The sequence below is a fragment of the Alosa pseudoharengus genome, unplaced genomic scaffold, assembly GCF_046254945.1.
Source record: "Alosa pseudoharengus isolate Yale_2024_CS ecotype anadromous, Long Island Sound unplaced genomic scaffold, YU_APseudo_1.1 YU_APseudo_1.1_scf_10, whole genome shotgun sequence".
NCBI lineage: Eukaryota > Metazoa > Chordata > Actinopteri > Clupeiformes > Clupeidae > Alosa > Alosa pseudoharengus.
In genome coordinates, this window is record NW_027468565.1 from 3,650,101 (window position 1) to 3,670,118 (window position 20,018).

The following is a 20,018-nucleotide window of genomic DNA, read 5'->3' on the forward strand; positions in this document are numbered from 1 at the left end:
TCGGTTCAATACGAATACATGAACCGTTACACCCCTAGTGTGTATGTGTGCTTATGACATTTGCTGGCCATTTTAACCATGTAAACGTAATTTTTCGACCAGTTTTATTTGATTCACGTAGGGGGGAGGGCCTAGGAGAATTTTTTTTGAGCCGGGGGGAGGCCCCTGGAAAAAAAAATTTGACCAGAGGGGATGGCCAGGCAGAACATTTTTAACCCAATCGTCTGGCGACCCCCCCCCCGCTAAATATCGTACAGTCCCTTAAACAGGCACTCCTCTGAAATTTGGTGCAAAGCTAGTGCAAATCGTGTCAATGAGTTAATGGCAGTGGACAAACGTTTCTCACCAGAGCGCAGTGTAGGCTACAACTTACACTCACATTCCTCCCCTTAGTTTCAACGAGTTCGAAGTAATGTGAATACCTCCCTCAGAAGTTAGCGTTGACTGCGTCTTGCTTGCTATGATTGCTCTTCATTGCCACCAGTCTCTGTCGCGTACCCTGTGGAGCTATGATTGTACTTCATGCTACCAGCCTGTCACGTAGGCTGCCATGTGGAGCTCGTGCCTATTGCGCAAGCGTGCAGCTGAGAAAGCAGCGTAGCTGTCAAATCTGCCCCTGGGAAAAGTAATGTTGCGGCGATTTGAAAAAGGAACTATGTTACGTTACCAAATTTTCAGTAGTAGCGCGTTACACTACTTTTTACCCGAAAAAGTAGTTACGTTATTACACACAAACACTGCCCATCACCCCCTAGGAAAGTTTGATAACATTCTGTAAATATTGTCTCATTTATGAAATAGGTCGGTACTACATGGTTTGAAATGCTTTCTTGGAAGACAAAACAACAAAAGCACTTAAGCTTTAATAAAAAAAAAACAAGAGTAGCAAAATATTTGTATTATACTTTGAATTAGTAATATACTTGGTTTGACACAAACAAGACTGTAACATCACAAATATAACTAGAATTGCACCTCCGAGGAACTGCAAGAGTGGGCGGGTGTAGTTTGCCAAAAGGATTGCAACAGTACCTCATTTTTGAAAATTGGGCACACGGATAAAAAGTTATCTGCATTAACGCAACATCCAATAAGCCGCATAAATAAAGTGGTTGCTATGCTGGTTGCTAGGGTAATCATTGTTGGTTGTTATGGTGGTTGCTAGGGTCACATTATAGTGGTGGTTGCTAGGTTATTGCTAGGGTAATTAGCATGGTTGCTAGGGTGTTGCTAGGGTAATTATGATGCCAGGGCGTTTCTAGGGTATATATGGTAGGGATGTCCCGATCCAGCTTTTTGCACTTCCGATCCGATACCGATATTGTAGCTTTTAGCATCGGCCGATACCGATACCGGCCGATCCAAGCATGTATTAAAGATTAAAGATATACTTATTTTGTTGTTATACTCATGTTGAAAAGGGGTTTACTATTAAGAACAACTAGCCAACTTACTAAGGTTAGTTTGAATAATCCACAGTGGTTGGTAATGAGAAGCTGACTTGTTTATTCTTAACAGGGTTAAATAAACACAAAATAATAAATAGTCAATTAACCACACAAACTGAATTGGCATCAGTGCTCTGCTCTTGAACAACAAGAGTGTAAACCAAGGCTTAAAAAGCCATCAGTGCAAACAATATTGTAAACTGTATAAAAAAAGCAAAACACACAGAAAAGCTGAGTAGAAAATAGTCAATTAACCACACAAACTGAATTGGCATCAGTGCTCTGCTCAAGAGTGTAAACCAAGGCTTAAAAAAGCCATCAGTGTAAACAATATAAAATTATATATAAAAGCAACACACACAAAACCTGAGTAGAAAATAGTCAAATTACCACACACACACTGAATTGGCTATAACAACCCAAATAACTGCCTTCTACAGTATTGCTATCTCCTCCACACTTTACTGCTCCATCTCCATACTCCCTTCAGTTTCTACTGTTTGCCCTGGCTGCAGTCTGAGCATGATGGGGAGATTCTTCTTCTATTCACAAAGGGGATCATTTCAACATGCTCAGGTGTCAGCCTGCTCCTGTGCTCATCAATGATAAGTGAGACTGCGCTAAAAAGCCTCTCACTGTTGCGTTTTAAAAGCGAAACTGATGCCACAACTGGTCTGGGTTTGCTGAAGTAACCTAGGCTACAGGCTGCATTTATTACAGAAAATCAAGCAACATAGCACGTAGGCCTATCTACACTATTTAGAGACAGGAGCTTAAGTTTACTGCGACAACAGCTGTCACTAATTCACATCGTCGTAGGCTGCGCCGATGCACAGACTAAATGGTAAAAAAATTTATGATAGCCTACTGGAAGCTTCTACCCTTTTGGATGTGTAGAGTTGTAGGCCTAGGTGCACTTAGTTGTTAGCGATTGATCAGGTTGCTTTTTGAAATGAAATGCGTTTGTTAGGCTAGCCGATTGTAAAAATAGGGAAATTAAAGTGCGTGCTGTGCCTATACATTACACAAACAATCTTAAATCGCGGAGATAACATTCGTTAGACAGGCAAAGCTGTCAGCAGCAACATGCATAAGAGCCTTAATAGTAAGAGGGTCTCGCGGACACTCGCGGTCGCGGTTAACATTAGGCTATATTAATTCAACTGTGACATGAAATGTTTGCTCGATAACTTTAAGTTTTAGTGGGACATGCACAGACAAGTGGGATGCTGGACAGGTCGCTAGGTGTGCTGAAAAACGCGGACCGGATTTGGGGGGGAAAGCTGAAAAAAACTGGAATGGATTACCTACATCGGTGCGCTGGAAAACACGGACCGGAGTTTTGAAAACAAACTGGATCGGGAGTCCGGATCGGGATTTTCCCGTGCAGGCCGATCCCACATTTTTTGCTAATATCGGCGGCCGATCCGATCCAAATATCGGATCGGGACATCCCTAATATATGGTGGTTGCTATGCAAAATAACACTATGGTCGTTGCTTATGTAATCATGTTTGTTGCTATGGTGGTTGCTAGGTTGACATTATAGAGGTGGCTGCTAGGTTGTTGCTAGGGTAGTTAAGATGGTTGCTAGGGCGTTGCTAAGGTAGATATAGTGGTTGCTATGCTAAATAACATGGTTGGTATGCTGGTTGCTAGGGTAATCATGTTTGTTGCTAGGTTGACATTACAGTGGTGGTTGCTAGGTTGTTGCTAGGGTCATTCAGATGGTTGCTAAGGCGTTGCTAGGGTACATATGGTGGTTACTATGCTAAATAATACTTGCTATGCTGGTTGCTAGGGTTAAAGCCAAACCATGTGTACAGGTCATGTACATGGTCTACTGTGGATCTACACTGTCTCTGTTTGTCATGGATTGGCTTTTTTACTATGCGATAAATTTACGATGACGCGATTTCTAAACATTTGGGTAGTGTTTCGTGTGTGGGTTGCGTTTTTAGACTTGTTTCCAAAAGTGTAGGTGCTTATTTGGGCTTGCTCAAATTTCTTCTGTCCACTATTAGCGGTCTAATAAATCACCGAAACGGCATAGTTATTAGGTTATGGCCAAAATGATAATCACGACTATTTTGATCAATATTGAGATCACGATTATTTATCACGATTATTAATTAATTTTAGTGACAAAAATATTTTTTCCCTTAAACATATTTGACTTGCTATCTGGCTCACCCAAATTCTTCCCCTCACATTTACTCCCCAAAATTACTGCAAATATAGATTGACTGCGACTTCCAAACTTCCAGCTTGCTACTTTGTTAATATTTGGGGAAACGTTAACGGCAACACAGTAATTACAAAGTATTAAGAAATACTGTTAATTTGATGCTTTTTAATTCATTTATAAATGGTGCACTGTCAATTTAAGACCCTTTGCCAGATCCACTCAAATAGCCTATGGCTAGTGCTGTGCCCGCTCAGTTTGTAAATGGTCAGTAATGGGAACTGTTGCCATTGCGCTCTCTCTCGTGCACGCTCAAATGCGTTCCCAATTAAATGGAGTAGCATAACGTAGTTAGATCTGCTGCAATGGAGATACTATGTATCTCGATGTAACAAGCTGTTTTGACATTGACATTGTAAACGTTCTTTAGGAAGAGTGTAAAGCAGTTTGCAGTAGCCTGAAGTTAATCACAACGTCGTCTATCGCTGGGAAAAAAATAGCTAGCTATGATAACCTAATTATATACTTGGCAGGCCGGATTAAAGTGTGGCTGCCGGATCTATGATAAACTAATAAATGCTCGGCGGGCCCGATTAAAGTGCATGGCTGGCCGCAGTTTGAACACCCCTGGTTTAGTCATTCGTTGATATGTAAAACACTGACGTGTAGGCTACAATTTCATTATTGTTCACTCGTTTTGAGTAGGCTGTGTCTTGAAACGCATATGCATTGTAGGTTGCACATGTAGCTTATAAAATACATAAATATAATTCACGGATCCCGTCGTTAGCTCAACTCTTATTATAGGCTATATCGGAGGAAGCAAACAAGGACTAAAAGTTAACGTGATAAAAAGGCATGTGTGGTTTCATGTGATGTGTTTCACGGTATGAGTTGAGAGCCCTGCTTTGCTTAAGTTTTTGGTTAACTCCACTTGCCTGAAATCCGAAATGTTTTCGAACAACGGATGATCCGTTTCGAGGGACAAGCTCTTGGCCTGCTGTGCCACACATTTGATTTTTGATCGTCGTTTTTTGTATAGTCTAACTAGCCTACTAATAGTTAACATAATGCTACTAGTCCACAGTGCATCCAAACTGAGCATTGCATCAGGCTGAGCAGTGCAGGGAACAGTTGTCATTGGTAGGCTGCATGCAGGCACATTGTTTTGTAGCGGAGTGTTCTATGGGTTGCCAGGTTGGTTCAATGGGTAGAGCACGCATTTTTAATATCGCTCGATCACGCAAATTTGATCGTGGGAAGCCAAAATCGTGATCGTGATTAAAATTCGATTAATTGTGCAGCCCTAATAGTTATGCCCTATTGCTGGATCTAGAACCCTTGTTTCTTACACCCCTCCTTTGCCCAAAACTGCACAGACTTTTTCTTTAGCAAGTTCAAAATAAAGGTCCAACTGCGAAATATAGGAGCCCATATATAGCCAGCGAAATATAGGAGCCCATATATAGCCTAACGTTACAGTGGTAGAAAGCCCGAGGTCTGGTAGCCATAACACTGCCTGTACACGCATCTTTACATGTTAGCCGAAAGTTACACCACCATAACCTGCTAGTGGCCCCGTGTTTAATTACTGCTTGAATCGATTGCTGAATTCAGGAATAGTGATGATGATGATGATGGGGATTGCATGCTTTCAAGTGTTGGTCAGGATGTAGATTGGATGGATGCATATTGTTGTAAATTGAGAGCAGTCAGCTCATGGTGTGATAGCCTTCATCTCTGCGACACATTGTAGCTTTTTCAATCTTGGCGAAATTTGTAGTACACAAGTTGTGTGTGTATATATGGTTAATTGTAGCCTACTGGGAATTAAATCAAAATATTAGCAGAAGGCATAGCCACACTATGGTAGGCCAGGCCTTTTTTCCTTTCGTAGCTCCTCTCTCTGAGTTTGATGTCACGTCATGTCACATTGTCAACATGGTAGGCTACATGGATACATGAAGCAGAACATAGGGGGTCATATGTCTAATGCTTTTTGAAAAGGCTTTCTTCTTCATAAAACGTGTCGGACATCATCACATTTTTGTATACATTTTTATTCATTTACATTAAGCTACAGGACTGCGAAAGAGAAAAAAAATGAATGCGTCATTGTACTCAGCACTTCTGAAATTGCACTTTCGATTGCGTCTCTGTCCCCAGCACATTTCAAACCAACCTGACGCCCATGCATAACCATGTTGTGGTGGTAGGTTTGCAGAATTAACTTTAATCTAACCAGATTTAAGCACAATTTAGTACAACCTGGAAAATCATTGTGTGGTGGGCAGTGTTGATATTGTGGTGAGCCGCCACAAATAAGTCAATGTATGGGGAAAACTGCCCTACCTGCATTATAGGCTACATGTGCTATACTGTAATAATGTTTAATGCACAGGTAGGAATAACCACAAACGAAAAAGCCCTCTGTCACAATCAAGATAGGCTAAACCTTCCTTGCACAGAGACTTTAGGCTATCAAACATGTCACGGCGGGCTAACATCTAAACCGTGTGGCCTACCTTGACGGTCATAGCTTAGGCCAGGGATTCCCAAACTGTGGTACGCTTACTACCGGTGGTACGAGAGCAGCCACGAGGGGGTACGCGAGATGAAAAGGGCAATGTCGGAAAGGTGTTAAAAAATGATTAATTCATTAATAATCAAATTAATTCATAATAAATCATTTGGTCCCAGCTGTGGCGCAACTTGCTGGGGCACCTGCACCGTACGCCGGCGACCGGGGTTCGATTCTGGTCCTTTCCAGATCCCACCCCTGCTCTCTCTACCATATGCTTCCTGTCACTCTCCACTGTCCTATCATTAAAGGTATAAAAAAGCCCCGAAAAATATACTTTAAAAAATAAATAATAATAAATAATTTTGAATCGGGTTATAATGATATGGAAACGTGAAATTAAAGGATTTTCATTAAAAAATACAAGCTTAAAAGTAAGACGGACAAGACCGGGGCTGGTTGGAACACTTTTCACTCTCGGCTAGGGGTGGGCGATATGGACAAAAAATAATATCTTGCTATTTTTTGTGATTTTGAGATAACGATAATTAGTCGATATCCTTTAAAAAAATGTTTTGTTAAAGTCTGACTTACTTTACAGCTCATTATTTATGAATAGCATCATTACAATAATAACCAATAACCTAACCTGTGACTTTTTAACCAAATCAACCAATGCACTCTGACACATTTCCAATTCTGCCCCCACTTGTGTGTGTGGCAATGACATGGTCTAGCCCGCTACATTAAAGAAGATGAATAGGCCTAACAGTTTCCCAAGAGAATTTCCTTTCAAACCTTTACATAGGATTCACTGTAAAACTAAGAGCAGACCAACAGAGTAGCCTACATCTCAGTTATTTCCATATGTTTTGTTTTAGAGCAATCACGTAGGTTAGCATTCCAAGTTACAGAATAGAAACTAATGCGTTAGCTTATGGCTAATGTATATGAGAAATCCCATAGAGATGCTAACAGTTAGCATAATCGGTAAACGTAGATATTTAGAGCGAACTTCAGTCCATTTACAAAAGAGTTACATGAGAATAGTTATTTGTTTACAACTGACTATTAAAATACTCAAAGGCTAATGTTTTCTCTCCATATAATACCGTCTAGGACAAAACGTGACTGTCTCGTCAATGCTACTTGAACAGAAGTAGCCGCATAAAACACAAAATAAACATTAGGCGTGTGTGGGACAACGTTGTGACCCACTAGTGATCACGTAACACTTGCTCTGCTGCACTTCTCCCGCATAGCCTACCTCCTGGGAATGTATGAGTCTTCAGTGCGTGATTTCGAGTGTTTTTTTCCCCATAAGTAATTTAAATACTCGATAATGTCAATTTCACATCGTTAAAACAACAATCACGATATTATCGCAGACGATATCGCCCACCCCTACTCTCGGCTATATTTCTCTGTCTTACAATGCGTTGAAATTGTCAAATTGTGATTAACTGAAAGCTTGGGATCTCAGCTACAAAATGTATACATTCAATGTCAACAAATTACCCCTTGTTTTGAGTTATATTAAGATATGATTAAAGTGGTGTTGTTCACGTGTGCCAACCTGCCCCATGCACAGGGTTGGTTGGCACATGTAGTCGGGGTTGGTTGGAACACCTATGTTAGTCCTTTGCAGCCCACCGTCAAGACCAATTTGGTCCCTACCGATTTGTTTTTTACTTCAAATGTTTAAAAATGTCTGAAATGCTTCCAAATGTAAAACTATGTTCAGTAATTCAGTAAGTCTGGGAGGCTGTAAATCAGTGTGCCAACCTGCCCTGCCCACATTAGGTCAAACTTTTTTGCACAAATGCTGTTAGCCTGCTAATAACCCAGGGTTACTTTGTTAAATGCACAATTATTATGACAAGTTATGAGGAATTAAAACCCACTCTACGACAAAAATCAAATACGTCGGCAGTGAACAAAGCAAGGCTGTTGGCAACGTATTGCAGATCGGGTAGCAAATGCCTAAAAGTAAAGTTTTATTCCCACATGTTCTTCAAATATGTGTTACGGAGGATTAGTATCTTGCGGAATGTCTGAAATGAGTTGAAATAATTAAATAGCCTATTTTGAGTTCATAGAAAGGCCTACAGATGCAACCCAATTCAGAAGTGGGCATATAGATTACAGTAATAAGGATAATTGAATGTTTAAGTAGCCCCCATTGACTGATTTAGTGTAGCCTGTGAACATTTCAGATGCAACACCATTGCCAAACGCACATGGCAGCAGGTGAAAATGAAACACAAAAACATTATTCAGAATAGTAGGTTTATATAGTTATAGCTTGCATTAATATTTCTTAATTATGAAAACATGTAGGCCTAGCTTATAGCCTTCACTTTGCCTCTGTTTTACAGCTAACAAGAAAAAGGTGTCTTTGAACACTACTGTAGGAGGAAAGGCACCAGCGTGTTTTACATTAGCAGAAGAGTTGGCCATCGCAAATAATAGTGGAAGGCCGATTATGGAGGGGGTTGAGGGAGGCATTCGGTCGGATTCTGGTGCTGTGGAAATGTGTAGCCTTTATGTGCAGGGTACAGTAATATGACATTCAATTCAACAAGTTTGTTACAATTTATTAGGCCTACTGTAGGCTATGTCTGATTTATTTTAGGCTATTCTTGCTCAGATTTTCAGCATACTGTAGTCCGATTTATTTTCGGGCAGTATTATTGCATCACTGATGGAATACATGAATGTCCACGTACTGGCAGCTATGAGACGTCTTCCTAGATCATCTGACAAAGATAACGAATTCCCTTGGCTGACAATATAGAGAATATCGTCTGGGTAGGCTATATATATTTTCTGGCGGTCTCTAAAACCCCTCGCCCTGCGAAGAGAGTCCCTCACGATTTGCGCTCCAATGTCGTATGGATCATCCAGGTACGCCGACATGTCTCGGGAGAAATTGTTAGTGGAGGGGTGGTACCACAGGGTGGTACTTATAAAGAGTGTGGTTAACGGAAACCTCGGGTTAACCAAGAACATAACCTGGTCGGAGCAGGTTTGAGATGCAGCGTAAATTGCCATGGCAGCATACCTCGGTTAAAACCTATCCACCTTTCGTAGTACGGGTTAATCGGGAAGTTACGCCACACGTGATCAAGTTACTCTCGAAGTTACCCAGATAAGCCAGTAACCCCGCTTCGTAGTACAGGCCCCAGTTACATACGTGAGTTTACTCTACTCAATAAGGCTGTCAGTTTAGTGTTGGAATTTTGTTGCAGCTCCCTCTAGTAGCCTGGATATTAACAGTGTTTCAACCTGCCCCTGTTCCAACCAGCCCCAGTCTCCCCTAATTATGCTTTTAAATGAAAGTTTTACTAGCGTACATTCATAAAAACACCCTAGGATGCATTTTGGCGAAAGTTACGTTTTAACGTTAACTTGACATTGTTGACGGTGTCAGCCAGGTTTGTTAATCAGAAAAAAAGGACTAGAATAACACAAAAACTATCGAAAATAATTACAGAATTTTATCTTTGGCTTGCATCAGATTTAATGTAGCCCACTGGCATAGCCTATTTACGGTCACTGAATAGTCTACCAAATGTGCATAGGCCTATATGGAAAAAAAATACAGGATCTATCCCAACCCTCATTGATTCAATATCGGACAAGCATTTTACTGTTCAGTGTGGGACATTCTCATAATTATATGGGGCAGGTGGTAAATCTACTGAATGGATAGAAGTATGCATACCTCTGTATTTCTTAATAAACATCTTATATGTCTATTTGAGAGGAGATTCTCTTACTGCCATATCTCTGACATTATATCCACTTGCTCTGTTTTGTTAGATCTGGAATGCCTAAAGCAGGATGGATCCATTAAGATATCTGAGACGTCTTGTCCCAGCTCCCATTCTCCGGTTGCCACTTTGCTCTCAGGCACTAAACTGGACCCTATCTGTTCGATTTGACGGCTCTGAAGGACAGGCAGGCAGGCTGTGAAAATATGCCTGAATGGAGGTCCCGGTGGCGACTCATCCTGCTGAATTCCATGACCTGTGGCTTAGAGATCTGTGTAGCAGCTGGGATCACCTATGTGCCACCACTGCTGCTGGAGGCAGGGGTGGCGGAGCAGTACATGACTATGGTTTTAGGTACAGCTCTCTATACTACATTGATCTGATCTTTCACTTTCTGTGTCTCTTTTCACTCACATGTAATATGCTCGCTTCCTAGTGAGTTCACACATTTTCCTACATATCAGAAATGGATTGGCGTAGAAATACACTGCATGCTTTGAAAGGTCAGCCATTATTTAACATTGGCATTGAAGCTTGAACTTACTGTATAAGTACACATTTTCGTGAGTGTGTGTGTGTGCTACCTATAGTAGGTAATGAACCCATGGCCTTGTCATTAGGGCTACCCGCTATTGGAAAAAAAAAAAAAAAAAATCCTACATTAAACTGTTATGATATGACTAACTGGAGAACTCATAAAACCTTTTTTTGTGTTGTTGAGTCATGTTGAATTGCATTAATAATTTGTATTTATGGAGATGAAGCACTATTCACACTCTGACCCTTTTTTTCCAGGTATTGGACCAGTCCTTGGACTACTATTCATCCCACTGATTGGTTCTGCAAGTGATCATTGCAACAGCAGTTATGGCCGTCGATGGCCTTTCATCTGGCTGCTGTCACTGGGTGTGCTGCTTGCCTTGATCATTATCCCACATGCAGATGCTCTGGCCGCATACTTCTGGGGAGGTCAGATGCTTCATGTCGGCCTGCTTATCCTGGGTGTGGGCCTGCTAGATTTCTGTGGCCAACTGTGCTTCACTCCTCTTGAGGCCCTGCTGTCTGATCTGTACCATGACCAGGGGGACTATAACCAGGCGTTTGCCATGTTCTCTTTCATGGTTAGTCTGGGAGGCTGTATTGGGTATTTGCTCCCTGCTCTGGATTGGAGTGGAAGTCTGCTGTCAATTTACCTTGGGGGGCAGGCCGAGTGCCTTTTCTCACTGCTCATTCTCATCTTTGTGTCGAGTGTCCTGGTCACTATGAAGGTATCAGAGGAACCGTCGCATCCGTCTGCATCTCTGGAGCCAAATTCCCTACAGACCAGTCGTTGGATGCCCTGTTCATGTTGTTACCTGCTCAGATGCAAGTTCAGGTTGCTGAAGTCTGGTGCCCTGCTGTGCCTACTGCAGACATGCTGGTCCATGACACCTGCCATCTACCGTAGCTATTGTCATGTGCCACGTGTGATGCGACAGCTTTGCGTAGCACAGCTTTGCAGCTGGATTGCGGTTATGTCATTCATGCTGTTCTACACAGACTTTGTGGGAGAAGGGTTGTATGAAGGTGTTCCCAATGCTGCTCCAGGGACAACGCTGAGACAACATTATGATGAAGGTAAGAACTACATCTATAGTTTAGTTTTTTTTTTGGAAAGGGCCTCATTGCACAGTTAATCAGCTGTTTTGAAGGGACATTCTAAAATGCTTAACGCGAAAAAAGCTTAATGTGCATTAATTTCCCCAAACAGTGATCAATCTTCAAAATTCCTCTCAGACATCACTTGTTATAAACACTTTTACCTCTCAAAACCGAAATCCAAAAATGAGGGATGTTATCTTACAAGTCAAGTCAAGTCAAATGTATTTATATAGCACATTTCAAAGCAATAGCATTGCACCAAAGTGCTTTACATAAAATAATAATAATAATAAAAATAATAATAATAAAAATAATAATAATAACAATGATACATATACATACATATAAACAAAACTTACGTTAAGCATTCTCTTCTCTATAGACTTCCATTATAGAGAATAAAGCTTAACGTGACTGTCCCAAAACAGAAATCAAATATCACCAAATTTCTATCAGACATTGTGATCCTTGTCGTAAACGTTCACCACTGTGAAAAGATCAAAACTATAGTCCAATGATTACTGATGTTATACATTAAATGTTTTCCCATAGACACCAATTGAAGGAAACTGTGACTTAATGTCCCAAAACAGGAATCAGATCTTCTCCCCATTTCTTCAGACATCTTTTGTCATAAACACTTAGCCTATACCAGTCAATGAATATGTCAAAGAAAAGTTTGGTGATCAGTGACCGCTGTTTTAGAGACGTTTTGGAGATTGGGTGCGCACATCCAAAGAAAAGTTTTCTGCAGGTGCCAGAAACAATGTCAGACAGTGGAAGAAGTGTGGTCTGCACACTGCAATTGCTCCAAAAATATAAACTTTATTACTTTAAAAACACTTTAAAAACATAACATTTCGATCACCCTGGATCTTCGTCAAGCATGTGGGTAACAGGAAGAGTGTGGCCTACTGTATATCACATGACGATTCATTCAGCACCCGCCTAGGCAGGGCACCCAAGGATGCCAATCATCATGACTGACAGGCAGCTCGGCCTATGTGTCAATAATAAAGAAAAAAGCTGTATCAATCAAATATTGTGTCAATAGGCATAGGCCTATGTGCAAAGTCTTAATGTTCCTGGCAAAGACAAATATATATATATATATATATATATATATATATATATATATATATATATATATAAAAAATACAGATAAATACATAGTCATTATACATAGTCATCATCCAAAAAGGAAAATCATAGAAAAGGCTTGAGATCAAAATACATGTGCAATGTGCAAGTGAAATCAATCAGTAATTTGCATCTGTCAGGAGGAAATAATTGAACATTTTTATCTGTAGCCATATTCAGATTAATTAAATATGTTGGCATGGCATGATGTATTTCTTCATAAAAGAGATATTGAATAGTAATGGACTGAAAATAGGTAATAATAGACCAGGCATGATGGATTAGAGATTAAATCTAGAAAGTCTAAGAATCTAAGAAAATGGACAACATATCCATATCAGTCCCTATCAAGTGTTTTTCATAGGCTCTAAGACAGACTGACAGCATTTATATTGAGCTACTGTAAAAGATTCAGTTTACATTTTTAGGAACACTTTGGATCAAATGTAGATGTCTGACATTAAAGATGGGTCCGCTATTCAAAATGTAGCCTAGGCCACTCTTGTGTGTTTGGCATGTCCATTTTTGGCTGCATACATGAAGGCGATGTGAGAATTAAGGTACTCAAAAAATGTCTTCAAAGTTGGCAGGTCTGTGATAATGATGTCTGGGAGAAATTTGGTGATCATTGATCGCTGTTTTGGGACATTAAGTATTTTCCAATAGGCACCAATATAGTCCAGTGGACAGCCCATAGAGCCCCATTGTGGACCCGGAAATGTTGAGTACACCAAAGTTTTATGATGGAAATATATAGTATGGGTTCCCAGCATGCAGAAACTGCCGGATGCTAATTTGCATATGTTGGCAATTTGTGTAATTTAGCTAATTAGCATAAATTAGCATAATAGCCTATATTGATCATATTATAAGAGCTGCTTGGCCAAAATGGACAATGTTAGTATGTTTTTAGGGGTTACTGGAGATGCTGAGTCCATATCTGACATTTTCAAGATTCAAAATCACTATTTAAACTTGGTTTGTTCACATTTTACTCTGAGTCCTCAGGTGGGAAAGATAGGTTAAGTTGAGTGTCGTCTGCATAGCAGTGAGAGTCAAATTCATGGGAACGAATGGTCTCACCTAAGGAAGTGGCGTAAAAGTAAAGGAAAATAATTTACAAAGTAATTTATTTGTAGCTAAATGAAGAAATGCTTTGGCTGGGGTAGGCTAATTCACAAAGCAGTACAACCTTTTGTAAAATAGTCCAAAAAAGACAGCCACCCCTCAAAAAGATGGCATCATGTCATATGTTTTAAATACATTCATATATTTTGGAATTCATATTAAGTTGCATAATTAATAGCCAAGGTAAGTATTTAGTGATTTCAATATTTCATAAACTATTAAACTATTAAGCTACACTTCTCTAGCCTGACGTCGTCATACTCAATTCTAGTCAGAATTTGAGTCTGATACTGGTCCATTGGGACGTGATTATGGCGTATGTTTCAACCGATATAGTGGGAAAAATGCCTCTGCACTCATTTGGATAGACCTAACCAATCAGAGCAACCAAATAGCTTACCGTGAGCTGTAGGAAGAACACCCGAATCATCCTCCTTCTCCACAAATGCCTTAAAGTTGCTCGAAGCGATATTACACGGTTTCTAAGCTAAAACATTTTTTGTCACATACAGCAAACATCACCTCACCATCCACTAGCTGCCTGAACAACATGTCACAATGCAAAAAACACGGTTTTCCCTTGATGAAAGTGAAACCGGAGTTTTCCACACCCACTTTGTTGTCGGAACTAATCGTTTTCAGTGATACAACCTCCGTTTTCGTGTAAATGGAAACCGCATGGAAATATATGCATTTTTCAGTAACAAAGAAGGTCTGCATACTTGCTCTCCGTTTATTTTCTTTTATTTGATTTCAATCCCCATATACATGACGTTTCGAGCCCTTCGGCTCTTCATCAGACTTGAACAGACAAAAGACCATCACCATTTTAAATAGGTCACAGGTCACCTGACCCGTATGTACCGGAGTGCACAATACAAACATACATCGTCCACCCCCAATAGTGAACACATTTAGAAAATTACATTTTTATTACAGAAAATTGGGGATTGAAATCAAATAAAAGAAAATAAACGGAGAGCAAGTGTGCGGACCTTCTCTGTTACTGGATCTTGGACTTTTGGCTCCTGCACCTTAATTTGGATGTGCACACGTTCCCAAACTGAAATATATGCATTTTTCCCATGTGTAAACGGGGTCTTAGAAGCCATCTGTCTAACTCTAGCCACAGCATTTTTGGTGCATGCAAAATCTACCGAAGCATGCTCAGATGAGGTGATAGACGAGGCACTGTTGCTCATCTGTCCATCATCGTACAAAGCCCAATTTGATTGGTCCAAACAGCTCTGGTTCGGGCAACAGTAACTGCTCCACAACAGAACAAGTCCAGACCACTTTTTTGAGGTGGGCATGGGCTCAGTGGTTACCAAACTAGGGGTCGGGACTCGACCCCTCAAGACCCCTCGGAACCAATATTAAGGGACAAAAATGTTTGTGGGGGTCGCAGATTTGCACTTACTGTACCTGCCCCTTGCATGCGTGAGGGACAGCATAAATTCACTGTCATTGTGTGGCCTGTGTGCTGTGTATCTCAAAGGCAATGGAACTCCATGTGGCACTTAATCTTTGTACTCATCTGTCATAGAGCAAGGCCTAACAGAGTGATTGTTTTAAAGCAGAACACCATCACATCTTGAGACAGGTTGTGTGTCTTCGACATGTCAATTTATTTCATAAATGAAAAATAAAACCAATAGTAAATAATCATCAAATACCCTCTCCAGCTCTTGAAGTTCCTGCTTGCTCCTGCTGGTTCACCATCTCAGTGTCAAGGTCCCCTCCAGCTCCCCTTGCACCTTGTTGCTGACTGCCACTGCCATCTAGAGAAAACAATGAACAACTCTGTTTCATATGAGTTCAGATGCAAAGCCCTCTAAAAGCTATGACAAAAAAAGGCCAATTTTAAGTTTCATTTTTAAGCATTTTCATCTATGACAATCAAAAATGTTACTATCAAGTAGGCCTACAGCAAGTCAAGCCCAAACAAAATTAGATTAGCTGATTTTTAAATGTTGGTCAATAGAAATATAGCCTGTTTTGTGAACTCATCACATGCACTAAAGGTTTTTGCATCTGCCATTATATCGCAGTAACAGTGTGGTAGATAATGTTATTAAATAAGAACAACTTTCCATTTGTTCACTTGCTTTACTGAACGATAGCAGTGAAATGACAATAATCAAACATGTCATGAGCAGCTAAAAGTGCGTATGTTTACATCTAAAACAAAGTCATTCACTTCCTGTTTCGCTATGTGCAACAACATAAAGGACCGTAGTGCAATATTCCCTATCTCCCCCTGAGCCTTTAACACTCTAACACAAAGGCTGATTAAAGAAAAACAGCATTAAATGAAAGGTTGTATGCACTATGCACCATCAAAACAAAGTCCAAAATGAACACGACTCCCACATCCCAAGTCCCTATGCCAGGCAGGCACACCGGCCTTCCTGGTGGACCGGCGCAAGTCCGTCGCCGGTGACATGTCGGGCACCGGTGGGTGAGGGGCCATAGGGGCCACTGGTACGATCAATCTTGACCACGTACTGATCGTGCTGGCGCACCTCAAGGACGCTGCCTGTCCTGTCCCACTTGTTAGGGTGAGGTCCCGTCTGGTTCTGCATGCGGACAAAGACACTCGAAAGGGTGGAAGACGCTTGGTGTGCTCCGCCCAAGTGCCAGCTGTGCGGATGTGGCGTTTGCGGAGGGCCTCCTCCCTCGCCGTCAGCGTCTCACGCCATGTTACCTGTATCTCCCGGGGGGAATTGGGATGAAGTCGCGGATGGGCCGGCCGAAGACACACATCGCTAGGGATAGCTTTGTGTCAGGGTCCAGCGTATTACGGTATTGGAGTATCGCCCTCTGCACAGTGTCGGTGTCGAGTTCGCCCTTCGGGCCTGTATTGTCAGTAATGAGCCGCTTCATTGTCTTCACCCCGACCTCAGCGCGGCAGTTGCTGTGGGGGAAGGCCACCGATGAGAGGTGGTGGTGTACGCCCCATCTGCGAAGGAATGACCTGGTCTCGGCGGAGGTGAACTCTGGCCCCCCCGTCCGATGCAAGCTCTTCAGGCGTCCCGTATGTGGCAAAGGCACGGCGTAGGTGGCATATGAGGTCTGCAGCGCCCCTATTGACCTCGAGATGATAGGCCAATTCGAGTAGCGGTCAACTATCACAAGGTAGTGTACACCCCTGTGCATGAAAAAGTCTGAACACACAGCCTGGAAGGGGTAAACGGCCATGACAGGTGGGGTCGGTGGCGCCGCGGGCTGAGAGGGTGCCATCCGGTGGCAGTGTTCGCAGTCATTCCGGGTGGCGCAGATGTCAGCCAACATGCCCGGCCAGAACAGATTCTGCACGGGCGGTCATCATGGAAACGCTTTGGTGGGCAGCGTGCAGGGCGCTCAGTACTTCGCCACGGAGTGAGGGTGGTATGACTACCCTATCCTTGTACAGGACCACCCCATCAGCTGATGTGATGTCCTTGCGGTACTGATGGAAGCCACGAGTCGCCACCGGCATACCAGCCCTTGATTCGGGGAAGCCGTCTGCTGCCATTTCCTCCAACGTGCGCATATCGTCGTCGCTGCTCATGGCCTCCCTGACGCGGTCCCATGTCACGGAATGCAGCGATTCAAGCCCCGCAGCGCACCAGGCCAGGTCGCCCTCCTCAACGTCATCGTCCACTGGCCCTGCCCGCCGTATGAGAGACAGCACATCAGCGTGTGCGCTGGGTGAGAGGTGGGTCACCATGGCGGCATTGTCGTCTGGGAGATCCATGGCCGACGGGCACGGCGTGCCGACCGGCCTGCGCGACATGGCGTCTGCAGCCCTGTTCTTCATCCCAGGGACATGTATGATGCGGAAACGATAGCGCCGGGTCTTCTCCTTGAGGTTCCTGAGACGGGGGTTGGGTATGTCGTCGAGTGCTCTGTCGCCAAGGAGTTTGAGCAATGGCTTGTGGTTGACTGCCACGATCAGGTCCTTGCAGCCCAACACGAAGTAGCGTGCATTGTCTAATGCATCAGCGACTGCGAGCGCCTCGCCCTCTACGGGCGCGTATCTGGACTCGGCCGCATGTGTGAACCTGCTGCCAACCAGGGTCACCTTCCATCCATCAGTGCAGCAGAAGGGCCTGACCGGCGTGCACTGACAGTGCTTCTGGAACAGCCAGAAGCCGACGCCTTCTTTTGACCAGTCCGTGGAGAGGCATGTTGGCTTGGACTTGTCAAAGATGCAGACGCCACGCTCGATCTCCTGGACGATCTTCTTCTTTGATTCACGGAAAACGTCCTCCAATTCCGGAGACCACTCGAAGCGTACTCCATGCAGTAGGAGTTTCCGGAACGGTTGCATGCGCTTGGCCATGCTGAAGGCGTAGGCCACCTGGTTGACCAGTCCGAACCAGGACCTGACGTCGGTGACGTTGCGCGGTCGTGGGAAGTCTCCGATAGCCTCCAGGTAACGGCTGCATGGCCGTACGTCAGACATGGTGACCGTGAAGCCCGCAAAATCCACCGTGGGTGCGGCGAAGACGAATTTATCCGGGTTGAGGATGATGCCGTTTCTGCCACAAACGTCCAGCCATTGTGCCGCCTGGAAGTAGCTCTCTTCAATTGTATCAGCCCACAGGAGTGTGTCGTCCACACACTTGGTCTTGTTGCCGATGTCCGCAACCACCTCATCATAGCGTTGTGAGTAACCGTCTCCCGACGCCATGTACCCTTGTGGCGCTGAAAGGTACCGGTAGCGCCCCCATGGGGTGATGAACGTTGTCTTGTGTCATCTTCATGCAGTGGGACGCTGTGGTGGCCATTCCAGGCGTCGAATACAGTCTTGCGTTTCCCACTGGGCACCTGTCTCGCCTGGTGGATGGGGGATTGCGTGTGGTGGGTCTCAAGGAGCGCATTCTTGTTCAGGGCTTGGAAGTCGACGGTGCGTCGTGGCTTGCCATTCTTTTTTGCACATATCACCATGCGGTGACACCACGTCACTGGCGTGCCAATGGGCACTTCTTCCAGCACGCCAAGACGAACGTCCTGGTCAAGGCCGGCTTTCACCTCACTTTGCCAGTGTATGGCGACTGGAATGGGGGTGTGGCAGGCGACTGGCGTTGCATTCTCATCGAGCATGAGACGAAGCGGTGGACCAGACATCCTCGGCAAGGGCTGGTGGGGGCATGTATTGAATGTGATCTGAGCGTATAGTCTAAGTAAGTGTTTCCGTGGAGCTTCCCTGTGGAGCTGCGTGGCCGGCATGGGGAGCGTGGTTGGCCTGGTTGGAGGTTCCACATGCCGCGGGCAGTCACATGGGTCTGCGGTCGTGAGGTTGACCTCCCCTAGTGTTGGGAACCTGTCTGAGATCATGCCCAGGTCCACACAGGCTGTACGAGACAGGAATATACGATCTGAGGTGTCGGTCACGTACGCATTCTGGCGTGTCACTGTTGTACGCAATCTTCGGTGCCCCAAGAATCTGTATGCCTTCATTATTCGCGGCCTTCATGGTCATGGATACAGGAATGAGGTCGTCTGTGCTCAGGCCCATCTGTTGGGCGACCTTGACGCCGATCAGGCAGCTTTGGCACCCTATGTCAGCCATGGCAGGCAGGGTCACGGTACGGGTGCGTTTCCGAAGGTCGTGGCCCAGTGCTTTGTAATCCTCGTTTTCAATGGTGAGTGTGAGGTGGATGTATGGCTGTGAGTCGGACGGGCGCTTCATCCACTTGTCACACATGTCATCATACAGGTGGTGAGCGAGGGGGAATGTGTGTACCATGTCGGCGGCGCTGGTGAGTGTGCACAGCTCTCCGAAGGCGGCCGTCTGCTGTTCGTCGCACACCCCATCAGTCTCCTCCGGTGCGGGGCTAGATGATCGGCCACCCAGGCAGACTTTGTCGAGGTGGTTCTGACGGCTGCATTTCCAGCACGTCTTGCCGTACGCTGGGCACTCTGCGTGCCTGGTGCGCCACTGAGGTGTTTTGCCGTGGCCTGCCTCGCCGCAGTAGATGCACGTCCCCTCGGCCTTAACCTTGGATTTCTCCGCTCTGGCGCCCCCTCTGGCACGGACGTCCTGCTGCTTCCCTCGTCAATATGAGCTGCTAATAGTGTCCGCGCTCTGAGGGTCAAGCACTCTGTACTCTATCATATCCTTTAGTGGCATATCCTGATTCTTTTCGCCAAGCAGATCGAGCTGTATTTCTTGGTCTGCTATGCCGTGG

General features: G+C 43.9%; 1 protein-coding gene across 1 annotated transcript in view; it reads left to right on the forward strand.

Moving 5' to 3' along the window:
- The window catches only part of LOC143142223 (solute carrier family 45 member 3), a 53,141-nt gene that overhangs the window by 20,292 nt on the left and 12,831 nt on the right, over nucleotides 1-20,018 (forward strand). Inside the window, exons 2-3 of the mRNA XM_076303003.1 lie at nucleotides 9,980-10,284; nucleotides 10,726-11,547. Of these exons, the coding sequence (XP_076159118.1) occupies nucleotides 10,137-10,284; nucleotides 10,726-11,547 (970 nt within the window). The 5' untranslated portion in view covers nucleotides 9,980-10,136. The remainder of the gene's footprint in view (nucleotides 1-9,979; nucleotides 10,285-10,725; nucleotides 11,548-20,018) is intronic.